General features: G+C 48.4%; 3 protein-coding genes across 4 annotated transcripts in view; all 3 read left to right on the forward strand.

Annotated features, from left to right (window-relative positions):
• Window positions 1-883, forward strand: part of Sys1 (SYS1 golgi trafficking protein) — a 45,126-nt gene extending 44,243 nt beyond the window's left edge. Inside the window, exon 4 of the mRNA XM_045155897.1 lies at window positions 755-883. Within this exon, the coding sequence (XP_045011832.1) occupies window positions 755-761 (7 nt within the window). The 3' untranslated portion in view covers window positions 762-883. The remainder of the gene's footprint in view (window positions 1-754) is intronic.
• On the forward strand, window positions 763-4,136 carry Dbndd2 (dysbindin domain containing 2). The gene is made up of 3 exons (XM_004673316.2): window positions 763-901; window positions 1,088-1,225; window positions 3,314-4,136. Exons 1-3 carry the CDS (start codon window positions 763-765, stop codon window positions 3,514-3,516), a joined length of 480 nt encoding a protein of 159 aa, XP_004673373.2. The 3' UTR covers window positions 3,517-4,136.
• A 7,280-nt stretch (window positions 4,137-11,416) lies between these two features.
• On the forward strand, window positions 11,417-21,615 carry Pigt (phosphatidylinositol glycan anchor biosynthesis class T). 2 transcript variants are annotated; one of them, XM_045157552.1, is made up of 12 exons: window positions 11,417-11,627; window positions 11,797-11,974; window positions 14,719-14,846; window positions 15,155-15,255; window positions 15,402-15,488; window positions 16,009-16,096; window positions 16,204-16,301; window positions 16,394-16,559; window positions 17,664-17,867; window positions 19,859-20,024; window positions 20,122-20,205; window positions 21,004-21,615. In XM_045157552.1, exons 1-12 carry the CDS (start codon window positions 11,417-11,419, stop codon window positions 21,254-21,256), a joined length of 1,764 nt encoding a protein of 587 aa, XP_045013487.1. In that variant the 3' UTR covers window positions 21,257-21,615. The 2 variants fall into 2 exon arrangements, with proteins under 2 accessions (XP_045013487.1, XP_004663966.2); XM_004663909.2 differs by having other exon boundaries at window positions 17,667-17,867.
• Window positions 21,616-25,153: the final 3,538 nt, after the last annotated feature.

The raw sequence follows: 25,153 nt of genomic DNA on the forward strand, positions 1-25,153 counted from the left end.
CTGGTCTGAACTGGACCTAGGACCCTCTCTTGCAGAGGTACTTACTGGCTAGCAGGGGCATAAATAAGCCAGACAGATGTGTCAGAGGAAGGGAACACATAGCGCTGTTAGAACTTGGGGGAAAGGTGCTCGTCCCTTAAACAGCTCATCTCCGCGAGTGGCACCTTGTGTTTCAGGAAGGCAGGAAAATGATGCCCTTTCAGATGGAAAGACTGAGGCCAGCAAGATGATTCCCTTAGGGGCAGAGTCAAGTCTGGAAGTCAGGTGTGTGTGGCTTCAGAGGAAGGATTAGGAGGTGATGGTGGTCATGGTGTGTTGGGGTTTGCTTTGGTCTTTGGATGTGAAGGTGTGGAGAACCATAGTCGCCGAACTAGAGGCAGAGGAGGACCGAGATGGAAGGTGCTCCTCTTCCTCCCTGTTGGCCTTCTGAAGAGAGCTGTGTCCATTATGTGATCCGCCCCTCCCATCCTCTCAGAAGAGCATGATATGGAAAGTTCGTCAGCCATTGGCTGCTCTCCCTAAACACAGAGACTCTTTTGCGGTGCCTGGAACCGGCATCCCCATTGTGGAGCTGGGGCAGACTGGAAGTTTGTAGGATGAGCTTTGTTTCAAAGAAGGGAAAGAAAGAACCACCCAGAAAAGAACCCGAGGCTGTGCTGCGGGGACGCTGGCTGCGGTGGGGCTCCTTAGGCCCTGGCCCCGCTGCCCTCCCACTCATTACAGCTGTGCTCTTTTGGCGCCTCTCACCCTGCAGGGGCTGACATGGATTCAAATCCCCGTGCAGCCCTGGAGCGCCAGCAGCTCCGCCTCCGGGAGCGGCAGAAATTCTTCGAGGACATTTTACAGCCAGAGACAGAATTTGTTTTCCCTCTGTCCCACCTGCATCTCGAGTCACAAAGACGTAAGTGTCAAGTCCTGAGGAGCTGAATTGGGGCAGGGTAAAGGGGATGTCCTGTGGGTCCTGAATCTTGGGAGCCACCTGCCCTCTTGTTTACGTGACCCAGTCAACTTTGAACCTGTGGCCTGACCAGTGACTGGGACCATCCTGTCATCTCCAGCCTGACCCTCACTGTCTCTGGATCCACAGCCCCCATAGGTAGCATCTCATCCATGGAAGTGAATGTGGACACACTGGAGCAGGTAGAGCTTATCGACCTTGGAGATCAGGATGGAGCGGACGTGTTCTTGCCTTGCGAAGATCCTCCGTCAACACCACAGATGCCTGGTATGCCCCTTCACGTTGGGGACCTGGGTACCACTAGCCAGAGCTAGATGTTGGGGCTCTGAAATGAGGCTGCAAGTCTGGGCTGGGAAATAATACAAGGAGGGGCTGGAAGTGGGTGTTTCTACCAGAGAAACAGCTGCTGCTTGTTATGTGTTTAGGGAAGTTGTTTGAAGGAGGAACAGGGCAAAATTCTAGCAATGGCTAATCCACTTAGCCTTTAAATTTTACGTTTGTGAGCAACATAATTACTATCATTAAAATAATATGAAATACAGTTTTTACATTAGACAACTTAAGCAATTTTAATTACCATAATATTAATATTTACTAAGCAGGGCGTGGTATGCACTCAGGAGGCAGACGTAGGAGAATTGCTGTGATTTCAGGCCAGCCTGGGCTAGAGTGAGACTGTGCCTCACCCCCCCCAAAAAAAATATTTACTAAAGCAATTAACTAAGTTCTTAACATCTTAACACTCTGCTAAAGCACTTGACATATATTATCTCAATACTTACATGTATCACCTCAATACCTACAACATCCTATCAGGGCAGGGGCTATAGTCTTCATTTTATAAAGAAGAAAATTAGGCTGATGGGTTGTAGCCCAGCAGCACAGTGTGTTTTCCTAACACGCATGAAGCTCTGAGTGAGGTTTAATCCTGACATTGAAAAAAAAAAAACAAAATGAGTACGGCAAGGTGGCTCATGCCTTTAATCCCAGCACGTGGGAAGCAGAGGTAGGAGGATGGCTGTGAGTTTAAGGCTACCCTGAGACGACAGAGTGAATTCCAGGTCAGCCTGGGCTAGAGAGAGACCCTATTGGAAAAAGAAAAAAGAGTAATTGGGCTAAGAATTAATTGTTCACATAGCCAGAAAGTGGGAAAGCTGGTGGGTAAATTGTATCTGTCTGGCTCCATAGCCCATAACCCTAATCTGTAAGGCAGACCTTCTCTTACTGCAAATTGCTACCAAGACTGGCATGGTGGCACACACCTGTAATCCTGGCCCTCAGGAGGGAGAGGCAAGAGGATCAGAAAGTCAGGGTTAGCTGCATAGCAAGACCCTCTCTTGACAAGACAGAGCAGCAGCAGACTGTTTTGACTTTTTTAAAAGAAATATTATTTTTTCTTTGCTATTTATTTATTTATTTATGAGAGAGAAAGAGGCAAAGAGAGGGAAAGAGAAGGAGAGAGAGAGAGAGAGAGAGAGAATGGGCACACAGGGCATCCAGCTGTTACAAATGAACTCCAGATGCATGTGCCACCTTGTGCATCTGGCTTACGTGGGCCCTGGGGAATTTGGCTTTGCAGGCAAGTACCTTAACCACTAAGCCATCTCTCCAGCCCTGCTTTGATTTTTTTTTGATGGCCCACTGTGCCGTGCACTTAATAAGCTCTCATACATTTTATCCTCAGAGTTCTCCAGCTCTCACAAAATATTGCTATCCCCCTCCTTTTTTTTTGTTTTTTTTCGAGGTAGTGTCTCACTCTGGTCCAAGCTGACCTGGAATTAACTGTGTAGTCTCAGGGTGGCCTTGAGCTCATGGCGATCCTCCTACCTCTGCCTCCTGAGTGCTGGGATTAAAGGCGTGCGCCACCATGCCTGGTTTATCCCCCTTTTAAAATTGTATTTATTTGCAAGCAGAGAGAGATAAGAGAGAGACTGGGTATGCCAGGGCCTCTAGCCGAGGCAAATAAACTCCAGGTGTATTGTGCATCTGGCTTTACATGGGTACTGGGGAATCGAACCCAGGCTTTGCAGGCAAGCAGCCTAACTGCTGAACTATTTCTCCAGCTCCTACTATCCCTTTTGAACAGGAAGAGCAGATAGGGAAAATGACTTGTCCCAAGCTATTCAGCAAGAAAGGGTGTAGGTAGAACTTGAATTCTTACATTGATTGGCCTGATTCTATAATCCAAACATGGTATAGTGTTGTGTCAGGAGATGGAGGCCCTTATCCTGGTTCGTAAGTAGACTGGGGAAAGGACTATGGACAAGTACCTACCCCTCTCTGCAACTTAGATCATCTCTTAAGAGTCCTCTGAAGCCATGTTTATGGCCCTGACCATCTCTTCTTTCTGGGCAGGAGTGGACCACCATCCAGAGGAGTTGAGCCTGCCAGTGCCCACACAGGACAGGACCACATCCCGGACCTCCTCCTTATCCTCCGATTCCTCCAACCTGCACAGTCCCAATCCCAGTGATGGTGGAGCAGACACGCCCTTGGCACAGTCTGATGAAGAGGAGGATGGGGATGATGAAAGGGCACAGCCCAGAACCTGCAGCTAGCAGTGGGCTTCTTGCAGACTGACTGAGCGGGCTGCTCTCCATGGAGGCCCTGGGCCCAGAAAGAGCACTCTGGTGAAGACCAGACCATTTACTTGCAGTTGCCATGAAAGGGTGGGAAGGAAGAATGGTGGGGCAGTGACCTCTTGAGAATTAACCCCTCCCTGCTTTACTGCTAACTTTTTCCTGCTGCAAATTCTCCCACCAGTTTTTGGCTTACTCTTGAGGTAACACTTGTAAGTGACGAGACAGAAGGTGAGGTAGGGACAAGATGCTACTGCTTTTCTTAGCACTGCCTGCACCCCCAAATGCCCTGTAGTCGTCTAGTGGTCTCCCGAGTGTCTCTAAAGGGATGTGAACTCCTTAGCACACCAGATGAGGTGGTACCCCAGCGTCCTGCCTCCTTACATCCTTTCTGGAACAGGGCATGGTATAAATAATAAACTAAAAATACACCAACCATTTCATCTCATTCTTCATAAAGATATCAAGTCCATTATATATTCTTGGCTGTCTGATCAGCACCATAATCCCATCTTTCATTTATTCCATGTATTCAGGAACTACTTAAGAATTTAATACTTGTGTAAGACATTTGGAATATAGTTCTAAGACAAAGTGTCTCTATTTTTTTTTCATGGAGTTCTATCTATAGAGGAGAAAATCAAGTCAACACAGTGTAATAAGTAGAGAGAGCAACTACTTGTCTGGTGTCAGGAAACAAGCATCTTAGCCTAGCTTGTACGGTAATTGAAGAGCTGATGTTCTAAGTAGGATCTGAAGGATGATTAGGAGTAGTCAGGATGGGCAGGGGGAGGAGGAGTCCTAACCAGGGAGAAGCAGCAGCTTGTGAAGACTTAATGGAGGGACTGGGGCTGTAGATCCGTTGGTATAATGCTCACACAAAAATTGAGTGTGGTGGGCAATACCTGTAATGTCAGAACTCTGGAGGTGGAGGGCAAGAGGATCACAAGTTTAAGGTCATCCTTGACTACATAGTGAGCTTGGAATACATAAGACCCTGACACACACACACATGCTCATGCCTGTAATCCCAACACTTGAAGGCAGGCAGATCAGGAGTTTAAAGCCAGCCTTGCCTACATAGTGAGTTTAAGGTCTGTCTGGGTTTCATGAGACCCCATCTCCCAAATAGTAAAAAAAAAAAAAAAGACAAAATAGAAATATAGCCTTGACATGCCCTGAGCTTTAAGACAGAAGCCGCATCGTGGGCGCTGGGCCGACGGGAGGTAGAGAAATACATATGTACAACTCAGCTGAGAGAAACCAGAGGAGAAAGATGGGCCCTGATGTAGTGCTTCTTGCTGAGAGCAGAGTAGCTCACACCTGCAACCCCAGCACTCAGGAGGCTGAACCAGGAGGATCACAAGTTCTAGGTCAGCCAGGGCTACATAATGAGTTAGAGGCCAGTCTGGGATACATAGGAAGACACTGTCTCAAAAAACAAAAATAAGGGCTAGAAAGATTGGCTTGCTTGCAAAGCCTGATGTCCTGGGTTCAGTTCCCCAGGACCCATGTAAAGCCAGATGCATAAAGTGGTGCATGCATCTGGAGTTTACTTGCAATGACAAGAGGGCCTGGCACCCATTTCCGTTCTCTCTCTCTCTCCTTATAAATAAAAATAAAATATAAAAAATAGATTAAAAAAAAAAGAAATATAGCCTTGAGGTGCTGACAAACATTCAACTTGGCTAAATTGTTGAATTTGAATCGACAGATCTGATTGACAAAGTCAGGTTACCAAATACTTGGAAACCTGTATTAGGTCTCATTTTGCTAGTGATCATAACTCAAAATATAAAGGCTGGGGAGATAATCTGCTCACTGCTTAAAGGCACTTGCTTGTAAAGCCTACTGTCCCATGTTCAATTCACTAACACCCACATAAAGCCTGATGCAAAGTGCATCTGTGATCCCAGCACACTTACTACAACAGGAAGTGGAGTCGAGAGCATCTGTAGCTTGCGGGCCACCTAGTCCGATGTCCATTTGCAGCAGCAAGAGACCCTGTCTCAAGGTGACAGATACCTTTGAAGTTGCCCTCTGACCCACACGGGATCATCAGTTTCTGAGCTTACCCATACCTCATGTTCAGGAGGCCTGTCAAAGCCCCAGCCATCATGACTGAACTCGGCAGAAAGCAGAGCTAGGTGATGATGGACAAAAGAGGGCACAGCTTGATGGCTGTCCTCACCAGAAGTATTTTTTGGAAGTTCTAGGGAGGAACACCCACTTTTACCTTGTGGGCCAGAACTTGGTAACATGAGGAATGTTTCATTTGCAGACATTTTCTAGAACAGGAAATTCTGGCTTTTGAAAAGAACAGCCCTTTCCCGTCACTGAATCACCAGTGCATCTGGCTGCTGTCCTACCTGACATTGCTGAGAAGTGCACTGTCGGTGTAGAGGCTGGGGGCCCTGCTGTCTGGAAGACTGGGTGGGGGGGGTTGCTCCTAAGGAACAAGAGGACAGAAGTCAGTGGGTGGGATAATCAGCAGTTTATGTGTTTGACAAGCCACGTTAGAGTCTGAACGTCATTGGGAGTAATGAAAGATCACAAGTGGCTGGACTTGGCCTCTTTAAAAGGCAATTCTGGGAGCTGGGCATGGGGCACATACCTTTAATCCCAACACTTGGGAGGCTGAAGAAAGAGGGTCACTGTGAGTTCAAGGCCACTCTGAGACTACATAGTGAATTTCAGGTCAGCCTGGGCTAGAGAGTGAGACCCTGCCTCAAAAGAAAAAAAAAAGCAAATTGTGGCTAGGCTATGCAAGAGTCACGTGATGATGGCCCAGGAGGCAGTAGTGGTGATTAACTGGCTTAGGTGGAAGCAGGATAAAATGTGACATTTTCATTCAATAAATATTACATACTGAGACTTAGTATGTGCTAATTACTGAACACAGCCTTACAGGTACAGTGGGACTCCCTGATGTCATGGAGTTCATTTGCCACCGACTAGTGCTGTGGAGCAGTTAGCCTGTGCAGAGGGATCACCAGGGTGTCTCCCTTGAGGAAATGCCATTTTAGCTGAGATCTGAATATCAAGTAGGAATAAGCCAGGGGAAGGAAGGCTGGAAGGCCCCTTGCAGCGTGTTGACTGGAGAGGAGCAGAGTGGATGTCTGGAGACCAGGAGGTGGTAGCAGCCATCTAGACAAGAAATCTGGGGCCAAGGTGGAGATGGCAGGGATGGAGTAAAGGGGAATATTTAGATGACTTTAGAGGCAATTTTCAAAAATTTTTTGGATAGGTGAATCAGAAAGGAAGGGGCGAAGGGTGTCACCATCGTGTCTACCTGCAGAGCATGTTTTGCAGGGCTTATACCCAGAAGAGAAGTGTGACAACCAGGTCTGGGAAGAATATTACACAAGTTGGTTTTAGACATGTTGCCTTTGAAGTACTTTTGAGACGTCCAAGATGGCGTGTTGAGTAGATACCTGGGTTCGTGAGTGTGGAATATGGGTGAGAGGATTGGGCATAAGTCGTGCGTGAAGCCATGGCGAGAAGGAACTTTCCCAGGGAATGCTGAATGAGAGGAGAGGTTGGTTATAGGATCCAGCCATGAGGAACATCAACTCATTTCTCATGTTACAAAAAAAAAAAAAAAGTCATTCCACTTCCCTCCATTCATATATCAAAACACTAAACATGGGATAAGTGACCTTCAGTCTAAATCCTAAAGCTAGACACCTCCTTAGTCTAGTAGGCAGCGTGCACCATAAATCCTAAAGCTCTCTGTGCTGCCCAGAATGAGTGACAGGGCTCCTGTCGGCCTCTACTTTCATTTGGCGTGTATCCCTGCATGAGGTCGTTAGAAGTGACCGTTCCTAAAGATAGTGAGAAACTTGTGGGAACTCCAGGGAAGCCAGAGTGTCCTTCAGCCTTCCACATCTCTACAAAGCTTGTGGAATGAATACGTTTTGTCTAAAAGTCTCTGGGTCCAAGTTGAGATCATAAAGTTGGGCCAGGGCCCAAGTCTCATGTTAACCCCTAGGTTGTTTTCTGGGTTGCTTGTGACTTAAATGGCCTAGTCCCTGACCTCCGGTACCTTTCTTCCTTCAGCTTGTCTTGACTGGCTCACCCTTTTCTCGGGCTGTCACCCATGACCCTCACCCACAGTTATGCCATGCAGAGCTTCTGAGTTCCCAGGGTCTCCCTCCTTCCTTCAGGGTGAGTGAGGGGAAGCTGCACTAGTCTGGTTGCCTTCAACATGCTGACACATCTTTTAGTACTCTAGACACACAATGCTAAGATTGTGGGGTTTGGGACAGCGAGCCTCCCTGGGGAGAGGAATCTACAGCCCTCTCAAGAAGCAATTGTACGTTAGTCTCTGAGAAACCTTCAGTGGGGCTAGCATGAGCCCCAGTTCTGTCTGGAAAAGACTAGGATCATTTGTGACCACAGGACCACTTCCTGGTTGGGACAATGACCTCTCTTCCTGCCAAACCACAGGGGATTGGCTGGTCGTCAGAGGCTTCATCTCCAGCTGACTGTTTGCTGAGGCCACACAGTATCCTTGGAGATGAGAGGGCGATTTGGAGCCAACTGCAAATTAAGGAGCCCAGCTTTCAATCTTCCAAGCCACACTGTGGCTTTTCTGCCGCACACACTTGTTGTGGGGGAAGATATTCATATTCCTGCAGACTGAAGATCTCCTTTGTATAAGACCCCTGTGCTATGGAGGAAACAGAAGGGACTACAGGTCAAAAGAGTCCCCAGAATGCTCACCCTGAAGCCACCATCCCCAGGAGTGCACAGACCTTGACCCGGAGCAGCATGGCCATGTGAGGACAACATAGAACTGTGCTGTGATGTTAGTTTGCTCATTTGTTATCTATCCAAACATTATCGAGTGTACCTATTATGTGCTGCCTACTTGTGTAGGCTTCAAAAATATTAAGATGACCAAGATGTCTGCCAAGAACAGATACGTCACAAAGAATGGGGACACGGTATAATGAAGCCCATAGCAAACTTGCATGAGGGACTGTAGCTTGCTTGTTGGGGGGAGGGGACAGGTCTTCCCTGGATGTGTGTGGGTTTTGAATGAGAGGGACAACTTCAAAAGGAAAGCATAAAAGTACAAAATAGTCATAATGATGGCAACTGCCTTAAAAAAATTTGAGGCTGGTAGTCCTGGCTCCATCATTCACTGTGATCTTAAGAAATTATCGGTTTCTGTACTTTCCTTATCTGTAAAATGAAGGCTAATAGGATCCACCTGGTAGGGTTGTTTGAATGGGTGTCATTATTAAGTTCCAACATGTCTGTACTTTCTTACCCTAACAATGACCCTGAAAGTAGGCTTTAACAGGTGAGGAAAAGTGACTCACGGGTTACTCGTGTACACAGAGATTTAAGGCTGATATTGGGATTAGAACCCATGCCTATTTGATATTGAATCTCTTGACTTTCCTACTATTTCATGTCTAATGGGGCAGGAACACTGAATGTATCTAGAATGAAAGCATTAGGTAAATATATCTTTTTTAAATAAATTAATTTTTTAAAGGTAGGTCAAAATATCTTTTTTTTTTTTAACATTTTCTTTCTGATTGAATTCTATCTTGGTGAACCTTTCTAACACCAGATTTAGCTCTTCTTAGAAATATGGTTCTGTGACTTACAAGAGACTTCACAAAATCCTTCATGAATGTGTTCCCATGAAGTAGGTAGAAAAACTAAATCAGGAGTTCAATATTGGAATTCCTACAACTCAGTAACACAAAGGTAAGTAAGCTGGTAAAAAGGGAGAACACAAAAGATTTTAACATACCTTTCTTCACAAGAGAAGCTATGTGGATGGCTAACAGAACAATGAACAAGTGCCCAACACCAGGGAAAATGCAAATTAAAATCCCAATGAGGTGTTACTATACACAGATCCATATAAATATATATTTTTCCTTTTCTTACACAGGGTCCATGTGGCCCAGGATTGCCTCAAACTTACTGTGTAGCTAAAGATGATCTTGAACTTCTGAACCTCCTGCTTCTACCTCCAGAGTCCTGGGATTACAGGCATGTGCCACCATGCCTGCTTTTTTGTGGTGCAGATAGAACTTGGACTTTGTGTGACCAGCAAGCACTCTACCCACTGAGTCACATCCCCAGTTTCACACTTTTTTTTTTTTTGTAGACAAATAAAATGATTTTGGAGAGAGTTCTGACAGTGTGTTATAAAACCACATACACACCTTTCTTGGATCTAGAAATTCTTCTCCTACATATTTGCCCAAGGCAGATGATAAACATATGTCTACAAAGAAACGTGTACAGACAACAGCAGCCTTGTTCCTAATAACCAAAGCCTTCAAAGGACCTGGGTGCCCATCAACAGAAGAGTGGATAAGCTGTTGCTTATCCATATAATGTTAGTACTGCACAGCAAGAAAGGAAAAACATGTGGATACATGCAAAAGCATGAGACCACACAGCACATGCCCTTGAAGAATGGGAGGATGGTTTGGAGCCAACTCCAAGTTGAGGACCTATGTTTTCAGTCTCCAAACTACACGATGGCTTCAAAAACATCCCTCCTAGGAAAGAAGCCTGACGCAGAAAGTTACATGATAATTTCATTTACATTTAGTTCTAGAACAGATGATTATTGTGTGTGGGGAGGGGTGTAATCAGAGCACTGGTGGCCTCTGGAACGTGATACAGGGTTAGAGATGCATTAGATTACTTTCTGGGATTTTAGAATTCTTTAATTTTTTTTTTTAAGATTTATTTTTATTTATTTATTTGAGACACGGTGGGGGGGGCGAGATAGAGATAGGAAGGGAGAGAATGGGAGTGCCAGGGCCTCTAGCCACTGCAAACCAACTCCAGACACATGTGCCACCATGTGCATCTGGCTTAAGTAGGACCTGGAGAATCGAACCTGGGTCCTTAGGCTTCACAGGCATGTGCCTTAACCGCTAAGCCACCTACCTCTCCAGTTCTAGGATTCTTTTTTTTTTTCGAGGTAGGGTCTCACTCTGGCCCAGGCTGACCTGGAATTAACTCTGTCATCTCAGGGTGGCCTTGAACTCATGGCAATCCTCCTACCTCTGCCTCCCGAGTGCTAAGATTCTTTTTGTTGCTGTTATGTTTTGGTTGATTTGGTCCCTCAGGCTCTCTCCCCACCACCTCTCCAAAGTGCTGGCTATAAACCCAGTCTCCTGCTTACTAGGCAAAAGCACTCACTCTACACCTGAGTTACGTCCTCAGGCCCGAGCTTAGGAATGTTTTATATCTGGACAGGATGTGGAGTCACAACTGGCACATTTGTCAAGACTCGAGTGGGGACTACAGATTTGTGCATTTTCACTGCATTATAAATTTTACATAGAAAGAAAACTATTTAACTCTAGTTCATGAGATGCTTGTTTAAATATTTATAAAGATACATACTGAGGAGTGAAATGCATTTTGAGATGCATCAAAACATGAAATACAGTAATGGATCTGTAGGTGGGCGTGCGACAAGCGCAAGCATACCAAAACGTTAAGGGTAGAGTACGTGATTAGAGAGACATGCTCATTTTAATAGTTGCTCGTGCTTTCAAAAGGACAGCAGGAGATAAAGGCAGCATGACCTCACAGAAATGACCTTTTCCGGTAAACCCCTTCAACTTTCAAATGGCCGGCGCTCCCTACTAAGCCCTGGAGGCGGGTGGGTCGCCCTCCCTGCCACATGCTTACTCGCAGTCCTTCAGCACCTCAGACACCCACGAGCCGGGAGACAACTCTTCCCCGGCAGGGCTCCCCGGTCGCTATAGTAACCGCGCTCTCGTTTCCGGGACGGCACCGGAAGTCCTTCCTCACGCGCTCTTCCTATTGGCTGCCGGCCTTGGCTGGGAGCGGGGGCTGCCGGGAGGCGGAAGCAGCCGCAGGTATGGCTGCGGCCATGCCGCTCGCCGTGCCCGTGCTGCTGCTTCCGCTGCTGCTGCTGCCGCTGCTCCCGGGGCTGGGCGGCTGGGCCCGTGCCGAGCCTGCCCGCGACAGCCTGCGCGAGGAGCTCGTGATCACACCGCTGCCTTCCGGGGACGTGGCCGCCACGTTCCAGTTCCGCACGCGCTGGGATTCGGAGCTGCAGCGGGAAGGAGGTGCGAGGGTGTGTTTCGAGCCCGGAGCGGGATTTCTGCGGCACCTGCTGAGGCCCTGGATGGAGCCACCTCTGCGGGCGGGGCCTGATGCCTGGGTCGGGTAGTGGACCCTGTGTGTGGGTTCTGTCGGTGGCTGGAGGTCACCGCTCACCTACTCCCTTTTCTCCAGTGTCTCATTACAGGCTCTTCCCCAAAGCCCTGGGCCAGTTGATCTCCAAGTATTCTTTGAGGGAACTGCACCTGTCACTCACGCAAGGCTTTTGGAGGACCCGATACTGGGGGCCACCCTTCCTGCAGGCCCCATCAGGTGCCGAGCTCTGGGTCTGGTTCCAAGACACTGTCACTGAGTGAGTGCTCACCTTGCGACCTGTAACAGGCCATGGAAGGAAGTGTCAGGGGAAGGTGTCATCTTGCCATTGCCCTTGGGAGAAGCAGTTTAGCAATCCCACCAGGCCATAACTGGCTTTGGAAGTGAGAAATAATATCACCACTGAAAGGCATTCTTCTTCTTTGTTTTTCTCAAGGTAGGGTTTCACACTAGCACAGGCTGACCCAGAATTCACTATGTAGTCTCAGGCTGGCCTCGGACTCACAGTGATCCTCCTACCTCTGCCTCCCGAGTGCTGGGGTTAAAGGTGTGGGCCACCACACCCTGAGAGTGAGGGGTGGGGAGAGGAGAATGAGAGAGAGAATGGGCGGGCTAGGGCCTCCAGCCACTGCAAGTGAATTCCAGATGCATGTACCACTTTATGCATCTAGCTTTCCGTGGGTACTGGCTTTGTAGGCCAGCCCTTTAGCTGAGCCATCTCTCCAGACAGAAGTGCATTCTTTACTTACATCCTTCCTCTAATACTTCAGAACTGAGCTAAGACATGCTTTTCCCTAAAGAGGCAGATAACAGATTATTGGTGCTTATTTAGATGTAAGACTATAGATAACTGGCAGCTAGATAACTTTTAACAAGACACACACACACCTATATATACATATGTAGTTGGTGTTTTCAAGGTAGAGTCTCACTGTAGCCCAGGCTCACCTGGCTCTCATTCTGCAGTCCCAGGCTGGCCTTGAACTCACAGTGATCCTCCTCCCTCTGCCTCCCAAGTGCTAGGATTAAAGATGTGCACCACCATGCCCAGCTGTTTCCTCATATTTTGTTTGTTAAAATTTATTTATTTTCAAGCAGAGAGAGAAGAGAGACAGATAGAGAATGGGCATGCCAGGGCCTGTAACCACTGCAAACGAACTCCAGACGCATGTGCCCCTTGTGCATCTGGCTTACATGGGTCCTGGGGAATTGAACCTAGGTCTTTTGGCTTCGCAGGCATATACCTTAACTGCTAAGCCATCTCTCCAGCCCTGTTCCTTCATATTTAAACAAAAAAGCACCTCTCATGCTGAACATGTTTGTTGACTAAAATTGGCCTACAAGATGCATGCTAGATCTCTATATTAGAGGAATTTTTTTTAAGAGGAGAAGGGTATGTCTAATTACTGTCCTTATATTACAAAACAAAACAAATCAAAATGAACTTCTCAGTAGATGTTGTGATATCTTTAGAGTGGAATTTTTCCATGCATAGGTTGAAAACTTGCATCTGCATAGGTCACAAAGATAACATGAGTGGGCAAAGGACTGAAAATGATAAAGCACAGAGTGAGAATGGGGTCATTTTTTCTTAATCACACCGTAAGCAAATTGGTACTGTAAATATAACAAAATGTAGGGCAGTAATAGAGAGAGGTGGAATCTGGCCGATCTGAGAGCTTGTGTCACAGGCGGAAGGGGACACCACCACTCAGTTCCTGTAGATTGTTGCCACGTGACATGGAGGCCTAATGTGCTCAGGTGATCATGTTTCAGGACATATCCCAGGATTTACAGTGAAAGTAGACATTTAGATATCAACAAGTCATTTAAAAACATGTAGGTCAGTGTTGTACATACCAAGTGAAGTGTGGTTATGGCTGGGTTAGAACATTTAGGTTTCAAGTTTACAATCTCTTTAAAAAGATAATTTGTTTACTTAGTTAAGGGAGAGAAAGTGAATGAGAATGAATGGGTATGTCAGGACCTCTTGCTTCTAAACATCAGCTCCATATGACAGGCAGTTATGGGCTGAGTAAAACAGGGATCAGAGCAAATAGGAAAAATGTTAAGGCAGGAGGATTTCAAATTTGGGAGCAGCTTGGACTTCATAGCAAGACCTTGTTAAGAAAAAAGAGGGAGGAGACGAGGCGGTCAGGAAGAGAGCCAGGCAGGAAAGCAGACCTTGGCAAGTTGTGGGGTGGTGTCACTGCTTGGGCCCCAGTTTTATGCAGTGCTGTTCTGGGGCCGTTCATCATCCTCTGATCAGCATTTTTCCATTAAAAAACTGCGAGGGGCTGAAGAGATGGCTCAGCGGTTTAGGTACTTGCTTGTAAAGCCTGCCGGCTGGGGTTCAGTTCTCTAGTAACCATGTAAAGCCAGATGCATAAAGTAGCACATGTATCTGGAGTTCATTTGCAGTGGCAAGAAGTACCCCCCGCCCCAAGGTAGGGTCTCACTCTAGCTCAGGTTGACCTGGAATTCACTATGTCGTCTCAGGGTGGCCTCGAACTCAGTGATCCTCCTACCTCTGTCTCCTGAGTGCTGGGATTAAAGGCATGTGCTACCATACCCGGTTTAAGAAGTTTTGTTTTGTTTGATATTTTATTTATTTGCAAGCAGAGGGAGCTAGACGAGGTATAGAGAGATAAGAGACAAACAAGGAGAGTGAGCATGCCAGGGCTTCCAGCTGCTACATATCAACTCCAGATACATGTACATCTGGCTTTATGTGGGTACTGGGGAACTGAACCCGGGTCACTGGGCTTTGCAGGCAAGCATCGTAACTGCTGAGCCATCTGTCCAGCCCAGCAAGAAGTTTTGGCATACCCATATTGTCATTCATTTTCTTTCCTTCTTTCCTAATAAATAAATAAAAAATACTTAAAAAAAAAAAAAAGAACAGAGCCTTCTCCCACCATGGGCCTGGTAGCTAGCTGTGGGATTTGTGTGAGGGAACAGAGATGGCCACAGGACAGTAAGTGGGTTTGTGTCTCTATCCAGTGTAGATAAATCTTGGAAGGAGCTTAGTAATGTCCTGTCAGGGATCTTCTGTGCCTCCCTCAACTTCATCGACTCAACCAACACAGTCACTCCCACCGCCTCCTTCAAACCCCTGGGGCTGGCCAATGGTGAGATAACCCTGATGGCCCATTCCTTCTTCCTTGGACCTCCTGCCCAAACCTGTGGGTCCCTCCCTTGGGTTCCTCTTCCTCAGCCAGGACTAGATCCTAAATCCTGTAGGCGTGCAGGTTCCAGAAAGCTTCTTAAAGCTTTCTCTGCATTGCCTTCTCCTCATGGGAGAGGGACTCCCACTCCCAGCTGGGACTGTTGTACTGGAGTGGTATAGAAAGCAGGAGGGCTCATCTGCATCTCTGGAGGGTGGCTCCTGAGGGGCGGGATCCCAAGTCCACCCTTGACAGACCCCTGCCTCCTTCAGACACAGATCACTACTTCCTGCGCTACGCTGTGCTGCCGCGGGAGGTTGTCTGCACCGAGAACCTCACCCCATGGAAGAAGCTCCTGCCCTGTAGTTCCAAGGTGAGACCAGCATGAAATCAGTGTGGCTGGGAGCTCCAAAGGGGGAAGTGAGTTGGAAGATGCCACCTCACGGCCTGGGAGCCAGGCTGTATTTCAGAGAGTCTGTGCCCCATGCAGGTCACTGACCTCTCTCCTGCCTCCCCCAGGCAGGTCTTTCTGTTCTGCTGAAGGCAGATCGCTTGTTCCACACCAGCTACCACTCCCAGGCAGTGCATATCCGCCCTGTCTGCAGAGTAAGTCATGGAAACGGGCGTAGATGTAACTTGGGCCCTGAGAGGAGGGGGCACATAAAGATGTCTGGTTCTGGCCGAGTGGTGAGTGAGTAGCAGACGTGACGGTGATTATGTGGGGCATTGGCTGTGCTCCAAGGAAACACAGTGGTTGCCTGGGGAGCACTCAATAAATCTTTATCATGGAGCACAGCAGTTAGGAACAGTGGCTGTGCCAGTACAGCTGCTGGCTCAGTCACTTGCCAGCTGGCATGACCTTGAGGAAGTCATTTCACTTCCCTGAGCCTCATTTCCACATCTGTCGCATGAGCTCAGCTCTTGAGGTGGTTGGGATGGGTCAGCACCCTGGTGCATGGGAAGCTGCTGACACCGGACCTGACTCAGTCAAGTGCTCAGTTGTGAACGGTAGCAAATTAGTAGAGGCGAAGATAGCTCAACAGACAGGGATTGTGTCCAAGTCCATAGGGCCGTGTGGGTGGTGAGAGTCAGGCCCCTCACCGCCACCGTGTGGCCCTTGTGGCAGAATGCACGCTGTACCAGCATCTCCTGGGAGCTGAGGCAGACCCTTTCTGTTGTATTTGACGCCTTCATCACAGGACAGGGGAAGAAAGGTAAGCTGCCTTGGCAACTCGTCTCTGCCCACCTGTTGTGCTCCTACCTTTTCTGTGTGGACCAGACCTACCCCAGCCCCTGTTCAGCCCTGCTCTCTGCTCCTTAGACTGGTCCCTCTTCCGGATGTTCTCCCGAACCCTCACAGAAGCTTGCCCCCTGGCTTCAGAGAGCCGAGTCTATGTAGACGTCACAGGCTACAACCAGGTACCAAGGTGTCTAGCCACACAAATACTCCCTCTTCCCCAATGCCAGCCTGCCGCTCTGCTGTCTTCTGAGCCCTGCCTTTGTGTCCTCAGGACAATGAGACATTGGAGGTGAATCCTGTCCCTACCACTACATACCAGGATGTCATCCTGGGCACCCAGAAGACCTATGCTGTTTATGATTTGCTTGACCCAGCCACAGTCAATAACTCCCGCAACCTCAACCTCCAGCTCAAGTGGAAGAGACCCCCGGATCATGGTGAGGGTAGGAGGGCGGGGCTGATGCTGAGATTTTTTTTTTTTTTTAATTCTGTCAGGAGAAGACTCACAGTCCTATCTTTGCTGGAAGATCGAATGGGCGTTTAGGCCCAGATAGCTATAGTTGTATATGTTCTTGGTTCTGCCCACCTCTTCAGAGCTTTGTGATTTGGGGCAGATTCCCAACCCCACCAAGCTTTACAGTCTGTAAGTGCAAAACATGGACAGTAATACCTAGTACCTCATTCATGAATTCATTTAGTCAGATTTTTAAATAATATATTTTATTTATTTATGTATTTGAGAGAGGGAGGAAGGGAGAGAAAGAGGAAGAGTCAGATAGAGAGAGAATGGGCATACAAGGGCCTCCAGCCACTGCAATGAACTCTAGATACATGGTACCATCTTGTGTGTCTAGCTTACATGAATTCTGGGAAATCGAACCTGGGTCCTTAGGCTTTGCAGGCAAGTGTCTTGACTGCTAAGCCATCTCTTTAGCCTGAAATCAGATATTTTAATTTATTTATCTTTACATATTTATTTATTTGAGGAAGAGAGACTGTGAACACATCAGGGCCTCTTGCCACTGCATAGGAACTCCAGATGCATATACCACTTTGTGCCTCTGGCTTTATGTGGGTGGTGGGGAGTTGAACCCCAGCCAACAGGCTTTGTAAACAAATGCCTTTCACCACTGAACCATCTCCCCAGCCCAGATTTTGTTTTGAATTTGTATTGTGTCCAGGCAGAGAGTGGTAAATAAGACAGAGGACGTTGCACTCAAGACGCATCATATGCTGAAAAAAAGGAGGCACAGTAAATTATAGCTGTGTTCACTGTTGCCAAGGGAAAGAGCAGAATATGAGAATGCCTGGCTTGGGTTGGAAGGGTGCTCGGCACCTAAGTATGTCATAAGTAATAGTCATCCCCTTATCAGTTGTGGGGTGGGGAAGACAGGGATGGTTCCAGAACCCAGTATTTCCCAGTTCTAGAAGCAGAAAGTTTCCTTATCTTCTCCCTGGCTTGGGACTCTGAGCACGGCCCAGGCAGCTGGGACAGGGAGTGACTTTCCTCTGGAGAAACTGAATGCTGACTTTTCCATAAGCAGAGGCTCTGCCGGCACCCTTCCTGCACACTCAGCGCTACGTGAGCGGCTATGGGCTGCAGAAGGGGGAGCTGAGCACGCTGCTGTACAACACCCACCCTTACCGGGCCTTCCCCGTGCTGCTGCTGGACACCGTGCCCTGGTACCTGCGGCTCTACGTGCACACCCTCACCATCACCTCCAAGGGCAAGGAGAACAAGCCAAGTAAGGCGCTGAGTCCCAGAGCAGACCCCAGTTCATCCTCCTGCTCCCCCAGACTCACTTCCCAGAGAGCTCCTAAGTACCTCTGAAGTCCTGCGTCTGACATGATGGGGGTATTAGGGAATTGAACCTAGCCAGCAGGCTTTGCAAGCAAGCACTTTTAATAGCTGAGCCATTTCTCCAGCCCTCTTTCTTTATTTTTGGCTTTTTTGAAGTAGGGTTTCACTCTAGCTCAGGCTGACCTGGAATCTACTATATAGTCTCAGGGTGGCCTCCAACTCATGGTGCTCTTCCTATCTCTGCCTCCTGAGTGCTGGGATTAAAGATGTGCGCCACCATGCCCAACCTCCCTTTTTATTTTTAAATTTTATGTATTTATTTGTTTTTTTTTGAGGTAGGGTTTCACTTTAGCCCAGGCTGACCTGGAACTCACTATATACTCTCAGGGTGGCCTTGAACTCATGACAATCTTCCTACCTCTGCCTCCCGAGTGCTAGGATTAAAGACGTGTGCTACCGCACCCAATATGCTTCTTAATTAACGAGTTATGTTTCCATATAGCTTATTCATAACATCTATAATTTTGATTAACTCTCCTTCCACCCATTCTTTCCTCTATCCCTCTCTCTGTTTTTAAAGTAGTTTGATAGTTTAGTGTACAAAATACAGTGTTTTATTTATTAATTAAATATTTTTATCTACGTGTGTACCACTTTTTGTATCTGGCTTTACTTGAGTATTAGAGAATTAAACCCAGGCCAGCAGGCTTTGCAAGCAAGCACTTTTAATCACTGAGCCATCTTCCCAGCCCCCAATTGTTGGGTTTTATCATGGCACCTCCTACATAGTTACTCTTCCTCCACAATCTTAAAAATAACCTTCACTTATATTGGTTTGTTTGAATTGCTATCTAAACAGGTTCTCATGTTGCATGTGTTTGATATATCTCTTAAGTGTCTCTTTTTAAAAATAGTATGCTTTATTTTATTTTTTTTGAGTAGTTTTAGATTTAGTGAAAAATGAAGCAGAAAGTACAGAGATCTGGTGTACTTCTTTTCCACCAAGTTATTAGTACTCATATCTTGCATTTAATGTACTATGTTTAAGTCTTGTTTCTCCCTCTGACTAGGGATTGAATTCCAGGACTGTTCACATGCTGGGCAAGTGCTCTACCACTGAGCCACATCCTCAGCAGCCTCCTCCTTTTTCTTTTTTTTAAATTAATTAATGAATTTTTTATTTTCACAATTTTTGTTAACATTTTCCATAATTATAAAAAATATCCCATGGTAATACCCCCCCCGGCACTTTCCCCTTTGACATTCCATTCTTCATATATTACCTCCCCATCTCAATCATTGTACTTACATATATACAATACCAACTTATTAAGTACCCTTCTCCCTTCCTTTCTCTTCCCTTTATGTCTCCTTTTTAACTTACGCCTCTTTCTTTAATACGGTGCTGGGCACTGAACCTAGAACCTCATGCTGGGCAAGCCCTATACCAGTCTGTCGCAATTCAGATAATTATTTTAAAGTGCTGCTTATGGACCAAAGTGGGTCATCTGTTGTATCGTTTGTTATATGGAATGTTCTACTTTCTGGATTCAGCCTCATGCTGCTCTTTAATATGTCCCTCCATTCCTTGCATTTCTTGTGAATTGGTAGTTAGATTTAGAAACCTGATTAGATTTTTGTCCCATATTTCCAGCAGGAACTCCCAGATGACTCTGAACTTCTTGCATCGCGTTAGGCACTTGCTCTCTGGTGCCCCAGTTCTCGTGGTGCCAGGATTGACGAGCGGTCTGCTGCGACTCTCGTGGCACCTCAGATGGCTGCTGAGGCCCTGCCTCTGTCCCTAGCCTGCCTGCCTGCCTCTTGTGCTCTAAATGTATCTTGTAGGCGTCCACAGGTGACCCCAAGGCAAGTGGTCGGGACAGGAGTCAGTGTGATCCTGAGAACAAGGTCTGAGTGACCCTTTCCTGGAACTAGGTTACATCCACTACCAGCCTGCCCAGGACCGGCAGCAGCCCCACCTCCTGGAGATGCTGATTCAGCTGCCAGCCAACTCAGTCACCAAGGTCTCCATCCAGTTTGAGCGGGCACTGCTCAAGTGGACTGAGTATACCCCAGACCCCAACCATGGCTTCTATGTCAGGTAGGATTCACCCCAGCAGGCTTTCCTACCTCTCTGCCTCTTACCTTCAGTGGGGAGAGCCAGTAAGTAACACAGGCCATCGTCTGCTTCTTTGCAGCCCATCTGTCCTCAGTGCCCTTGTGCCCAGCCTGGTGGCAGCCAGACCAGTGGACTGGGAAGCGAGCCCTCTCTTCAACACCTTGTAAGTGTGACCACACCCTGCTGATGTTGTGTCCTCAGCGGCCCACTGGGCACTACCTACGTGACAGGCGTTTGCCACATGGGCTGATGGAGATGTTTCCTATCCTAGTAGAGATCTTAGTGTCTGTGAAATGGGCACAGACTTCTTATATAGGGTTTTAAAGTGTTTCTAGAAGAGCGAACAGGACAGCTGGATTTACAGCTCTCATTTGCTCACTAAACTTTTTTTTTTTTTTTTTGGTTTTTCGAGGTAGGGTCTCACTCTAGCCCAGGCTGACCTGGAATTCACTATGGAGTCTCAGGGTGGCCTCGAACTCACGGCGATCCTCCTACCTCTGCCTCCCGAGCGCTGGGATTAAAGGCGTGCGCCACCACGCCCGGCTTGCACTAAACTTCTTAAGGACTGCTGATGGAACACTTACAGTGCCAAGCACTTCAGAGAACACCTGGTGTACAAACTGTCCCTGTCCCCCTTGTGCCGTCAGTCTAGAGGGGGGCTGGCGAGGAATGGTGGGGAGGAGAGCGCAGTGGGTCCTTAGGAGGGTTTTCTGAGGAGTGCCATTTAGGCCAAGGGGTCAAGAAAGAGGCAGCCAGGCGAGGCAGCCCTTCAGCACCATTCTTGTTTGATCAGATGTATGTGTGAAGTAAGATTTCCTGTAAGATGCTTTCCATAAGAGATTCTGAGGCTAGAACTCTGGAAACTTACCGAGAGGCCCTGGCCTAGTGTGGCCCTGGAGTGGGATTGGGTACCAGAAGGAGGAACAATGGGTCCCCTTCATCACACCTTCCCCACTCCTAGGTTCCCAGTCTCTGATAGTTCCAGCTACTTTGTGCGACTCTACACAGAGCCACTGCTGGTGAACCTGCCTACTCCGGACTTCAGCATGCCCTACAATGTGGTCTGCCTCACGTGCACTGTGGTGGCCGTGTGCTATGGCTCCCTGTACAACCTCCTCACCCGAACCTTCCATATCGAGGAGCCCAGCACTGGTGGCTTGGCCAAGCGACTGGCTAACCTCATCCGGCGTGCCCGTGGTGTCCCTCCTCTTTGAGACTCACTCTCCTTGGCAGCTGCCACTGCGCTTTCCCCCCAGGACAAATGGGCCAGGAAAACTCTACCACTTGCCCTGTCCTCTGGCCTGGTCAGGGTCTCGGGCTGTGCTGTCTAATACAGTAGCCGTGAACTAAATGGGACGTTTAAGTTAAGTTAAATTTTATTTCCTCAGCCACAGTTCAAGTATCCAGCAACCCATCGTGGTTGGTACTACTGTACTGGAAAGCTCAGAGCAACGTTTGCCATCACTGTAGAAAGTTCTGATGGGCAGAAAGCCCTGGCACGGGTGGTAGGGTGCTGACTAGGTTGCCGTGTGGTGGGCAGCCTTTACTGTGGAATAAAAAGTGGTTACTCTCCTGTTGTTGCTTCCTCTCCTTAAGGCCTGTGGAGAGTCAGGGCCTACAGCTGTATGCTGTGTGCTTCTCCCTCCCCTTCAGTCCCACCCCTGCTCTGATCTGAATTCCCAGAACTCCCTGGGTTTGGCTGGGAGCATTTCTGTGTAAGCACAATCTATGACCAAGAAAATGAATCCTCGTGCGGGGGAGGAGGGAGCTTGGGAGAGCCAGTCCTATCACCAAGGGCAGAAGCAGGAGCATTTCTCCAACTATAGTGTGCCTCAGAATAGCTGGGGCTCGCTGGGTGTCTGTGAAAGTAGAAAGCACTGTGACCCAGCCTTTGAATGTGTAGTTGGCTCCTCGGGAGCTTGTGGGTGGTCCTTAGACCACCCACAGGCTTTGAAGCCAGCCAGGCTGTTGGATCCTAGCCTGCTCTGCCCACCTCCCTTGTTATATAACCCTGGTTCCTGCCGAACAGGTCCTTGGGCAGAGAACTCCCCCACTTGCTTCTGGCTTTTCCTCTGGCACACTTGGCATCAGCCATGTAAGTCAATTATGGTTCCCCTCCACCCCCGCCCCACGCTGCTCTCCTAACATGGCAGTTTTGCCTAGGTTCCCTGTTCAACCGCATGCCCTTTAACTGCCTGGTTCACTCTGTCAGAGCCAGAAGAGAGACTGTTTCCTCCGGACGTCTTCCCAGCATACCGGGCTGCAGCGGCCGCTCTCTGCTTCCATGGCCCCTGCTCTCCCCGTTACATGCCAAGACTGTGCTTGGGAATAGGGGGTGTCTTTCTTCAGGATCTGTCCCCTCGCAGTGCTTAGCAGTGCCAAGCGTCTGGTAGGTGGCCATTCGGGTGTGGAGTCAAGATTAAGCAGAGGAGTGGGGTGAGGAGCACCCAGAAGCTCTGCCGGCACAAGTACAGCCGTGTGACCCATGAGTGCTGGTGTCCGGACAGCCAGCAGAGGTGGGCTGTGTGGATCATTCCGGAGGACTCTTCACAAGCCCTGTCCCTGAAAGGAAAGGCCGTGGGCTAGTACAGTCTAGACCGTGGGCTAAAACAAATTTGGTCAAAAGGTTTCCCCTTGAGTTCTCTCCCCTAAGCCTCAGCAGACAAGCAGGGCGTGAAGGACATAGGAGTGTAGGTGGGCCAGAGGCAGTGGTACCACCCGTAGTCCCAGGAGGCTGAGGCTGGAGAACTTGAATTCAAGACCAGCCTGGACTATATAACCAGAGATTTGTCTTCAAAAAAAGAATAAGTGCGGGTGTGTGATTATCTAAAGCTAAATAGCCTTAGCCTGCATAGTGTAGATGTCTGCCACACCAGAGGAGCATAGAGTTTGCCTGGCCCATTGCCCCACCAAGTTTTAGAAAGGACCCCCACTTCCATTTTCATGTAATCGACATGCTGGCTAATCACGGTTAATCATGCCCGTCTCTTGCCCAGACCTTCCAGAATTCCAGATTCATTTCCCGAGCCATCTACTTGCCGGCCCCATTTGGATGTGTAGGGGCATCTCGAATATCTATAGGGGCTGGAGAGATGGCCAGTACTTAAGGGCGCCTGATTCAAATTCAGTTATCTCCAAAACAACTCCGTCCCTGCTCCAGCCACGTTGATCTGTACTTGCTCCATCTTCAGTGGCGTTCCTCCTCCTGTCTACACACGGCCAAAACCTTTGAGTTGTCCTTGGTCCCTCTCCCACATGCTGCGTGCCCCCTGCCTTCTAAACGAGCCCAGGATCTGACTTATTACCTGTTCTCAAGTTCAAGGAGGTGTTTCCTAACACACTTCTTGTGGCTGTGCCTCTCCTTTTGCCTGTATTGCTCTTTTCCGACATGCCGTGTGTCCCACTCAGTCACTCATCACCCCCTCCTTCCCAAAGAGCCAGCTCCGCACGGGCAAAGATGTGCACCTTTTGAAGCCGCAGCGCCTGCCTTGTCGTGTCACCTGACGTTTGAAGGAACGTGAGCGGATGAATGAGCGGGAAGTGTGCCGCTGAGCAAGTCAGGCCAGCCAACTGCCAGCTTCTGAGCCTTGACGCTCTTTCCTGTGCCAGTACTGGAACTGGCCTTTCTCCCCACACTTGGGGTGATAAGAGCGTTTTCCTTCTTTCTTTCTTTTTCTTTTATTAACAACTTCCATGATTATAAACAATATCCCATGGTAATGCCCTCCCTCCCCCCACTTTCCCCTTTGAAACTCCATTTGATGAGAGCGTATTTCACTATGCTCATTGAGGCTTCTCCCCAAGTGTGGACCTGGCCACGGCACCTGGAGGAAGGATGAGGTGCTGAGGGCCAGGCCAGCCCCTCTGGCCACTGTGAGCTGGGTCCTGATTCATACTGAAAGAAGGGACATGGGGGTGGGGGTAAGACAGGGGAGCTTCTATCTTAGGGCTCCCAGGGAGAGGAATAGGGAGTGAGTGGAAATGGAGTTGCCTGAGGAGCCAGGCTCTCCCTTGTCTTCCCTTCACAGCAGGGACAGTGCCCTGTAACCAGCTGCCATGTTTGATAGACCCACCAACACGCACTGCACACCCACCAGCATGCTACGTCGCTGCTCTGGATTGTCGGAGGAGGGGGGACCTCTCTACCCCTGGGGAGCATATTTAAAGTATCAAGAATTGGGACTGGGGAGGTGGCTAAGTAGTTAAAAGCACTTGCTTGTAAAGCCTACCAGCCCAAGTTCAATTCCCCAGTAGCCATGTAAAGCCAGACGCACAAAGTCCACATCCAGTAAACATCTGGAGTTCGTTTGCAGTGGCAAGAGGGCCTGGTGGGCCCATTCTCTCTCTCCCTTTCTCTTTGCTTGCAAATAAATAAAAACGACAAGAATTTCAGGAGTGCTGTTAATAAGCCCAGGGTTCTGTGCTTCATGCCTGTGTATGTCTTGGAGTGGGAGAGAGCTGGCATGCCAGGTAGCCAGCAAATAATTATACCTACCACTTACTAGTACCAGGTACTGTGCAAAGCATTTTACAGAGAACCCTTGTCTTCACCACACCTTCATGAGTATTATTCTAATGTGTTTTACAGGAGAGGAGCCGGAGGGCTTAAGGACCTGTAAGGGATCAGGCAGAGGTTAGAGCCTTAGATATGCGTGATGTTCAACCTGTGCTCACACAGTAACCCTTCCAGAGGAAAATGACACTATGTCCTTGGTAGAAAGTCCATGGGGATACCAATGGCAGCAGATGGGAACGTTCCGAGCTAGGGCCTCATCTTGTTTGGAGGAGGGTTGGAGTGAGAATGTCCTGAGGGTTAGGCAGGCCTGGCCACAGCTGCCCTGGGAGCTTTAGGGGTCCTCTACCAGGTGCTCTTAGAAAGTTCAGGGGTAGTGCCATGTAGTCACTTCCAGGATCTAGGTGATCTGACCCCAATTCTTTCCACCTACAGTGGATAGACTGTTAAGGCACTGAAGACTGTGTTGGGAGTCCCTGCCTCACACAGAAAGCACTGGGAAGAGGGTGGAGGAAGGGCCAAGCAACCTCATACACATTTTTCTTGTGTGCCTGCTGGGGCCTCCTCCATTCCGGCCTGCTTCCCCCGAGCCTGTGCT

The sequence above is a fragment of the Jaculus jaculus genome, chromosome 8 (assembly GCF_020740685.1).
Source record: "Jaculus jaculus isolate mJacJac1 chromosome 8, mJacJac1.mat.Y.cur, whole genome shotgun sequence".
Lineage (NCBI taxonomy): Eukaryota > Metazoa > Chordata > Mammalia > Rodentia > Dipodidae > Jaculus > Jaculus jaculus.

Excerpts from the sequence above, each read along its gene's own strand:
- Dbndd2 (XM_004673316.2), top strand. The coding sequence starts at position 763 with ATGGATTCAAATCCCCGTGCAGCCCTGGAGCGCCAGCAGCTCCGCCTC. Across the intron at positions 902-1,087 it reads GCATCTCGAGTCACAAAGAC|CCCCCATAGGTAGCATCTCA; the intron begins GTAAGTGTCAAG and ends CTGGATCCACAG. Across the intron at positions 1,226-3,313 it reads GTCAACACCACAGATGCCTG|GAGTGGACCACCATCCAGAG; the intron begins GTATGCCCCTTC and ends CTTTCTGGGCAG.
- Pigt (XM_045157552.1), top strand. The coding sequence starts at position 11,417 with ATGGCTGCGGCCATGCCGCTCGCCGTGCCCGTGCTGCTGCTTCCGCTG. Across the intron at positions 11,628-11,796 it reads GGAGCTGCAGCGGGAAGGAG|TGTCTCATTACAGGCTCTTC; the intron begins GTGCGAGGGTGT and ends CCTTTTCTCCAG. Across the intron at positions 16,560-17,663 it reads GAAGAGACCCCCGGATCATG|CAGAGGCTCTGCCGGCACCC; the intron begins GTGAGGGTAGGA and ends CTTTTCCATAAG.